Source organism: Gekko japonicus, unplaced genomic scaffold (assembly GCF_001447785.1).
Source record: "Gekko japonicus isolate JY-2015 unplaced genomic scaffold, Gekko_japonicus_V1.1 scaffold2414, whole genome shotgun sequence".
Taxonomy (NCBI): Eukaryota; Metazoa; Chordata; class Lepidosauria; order Squamata; family Gekkonidae; genus Gekko; species Gekko japonicus.
Window position 1 is genome coordinate 150,824 of NW_015163675.1, and position 1,427 is coordinate 152,250.

Below are 1,427 nucleotides of genomic sequence, written 5' to 3' on the forward strand. Positions count from 1 at the left end.
AAGGAGGAGTTGAAATCCATTCCTGTGGAGTACTGGGACTTGTCACGAGTGTTCAAAGAAGAGGAGGCAGATGAATTGCCCCCTCACAGACACTCTGACTGTGCAATCAAACTAATCCCAAACACAAAGTTGCCGAAAGGTAAACTCTATGCGATGAATCCAGGGGAAAAGGAGGAAGTGTGCAAATGTATTGATAAAAACTTGGAGCGGGGTTTCATCTGACCTGCATCCTCCTCGTTTGCAGCTCCGGTGTTGTTTCAGAAGAAAAATGATGGTGGGCTGAGGTTGTGCATGGATTACCGAGGGTTAAATGCTGTCTCTACCACAAATGCATACCCCCTACCTCTCATGAAGAATCTCCTAACCGAGGTGGCTAAGGGGAAAATCTTTTCTAAATTAGACCTCAGAGATGCCTACTTCCAAGTCCGCATTAAAGCTGAGGATGAGTATAAGACTGCCTTTAACACTCTGTTGGGGCAGTTTGATTATCGGGTGATGCCGTTTGGGCTCCAGGGGGCCCCTGGAGTCTTCATGAACTTCATCAATGAAGTGTTGCACAAGAACCTGTTCAAGGGAGTGATTGTTTACCTTGATGATATTCTGATTTATTCCCCTGATAAACCTTCCCACATCAAGCTGGTGTGGGAGGTCCTCCAAATGTTGCACAAGCACAAACTATTGGTAAACTATCCAAGTGTGAGTTTCATTGCTCTGAGATAGACTTCCTGGGAGACCACATTTCCCCCCGGGGCTTGGAAATGGATTCGGCTCAGGTTTGGGATGTGGTGGGGTGGAAGCCCCCTCGAACACGGAGACAACTCCAAGCATTCCTCGGATTTGCGAATTTTTACCAGTTCTTTCTTGCAAACTTTGCTCAGGTGAGCTTACCGCTCACGGATTTAAGGAGGACTAAGGGAAAGGGCCCGGAGTGCACCTGCCCTGGGGCTAAACTGAACTGGACTAACTAATGCCAAGAGGCATTCAATCATCTCAAAGCCCTATTCACCTCCGAGCCCATGCTGGCTCATCCAAACAAACTGAAACAATTTATTGTGCAAGTTGACGCCTCTGACGTTGCTATAGGTGGCACCATTTTGCAAAAAGGGGAAGATGGCAAACTCCATCCCCTCTCCTACGTCTCCCGGAAATTGAACGATACTGAGTGTAATTGGTAGGTTTAGGACAAGGAGATGGGAGCTATTAAATTAGCACTCTCTACCTAGAGACACTGGCTGGAGAGGGTGAGGGTGCCGTTCGAGGTGTGGACTGATCATAAAAACTTGGAGGGGATGCGCACGCCCCAAAATCTGAATTCTAAACAGCTCCGATGCGCTGATTTCTTCTCCAAGTCTAACTTTATCTTACACCATTTCCCGGGGAAATCAAACTCGCTTGCCGATGCACTGTCCCATCTCCAACAACACAAC

At 47.6% G+C, this 1,427-nt stretch overlaps 1 protein-coding gene across 1 annotated transcript; it reads left to right on the forward strand.

Annotated features, from left to right (window-relative positions):
- The first annotated feature begins 291 nt into the window (after positions 1-291).
- LOC107107458 (RNA-directed DNA polymerase homolog) lies at positions 292-720 on the forward strand. Its single transcript, XM_015407760.1, has one exon. It carries the CDS (start codon positions 292-294, stop codon positions 718-720), a length of 429 nt encoding a protein of 142 aa, XP_015263246.1.
- The last annotated feature ends 707 nt before the right edge of the window (positions 721-1,427 follow it).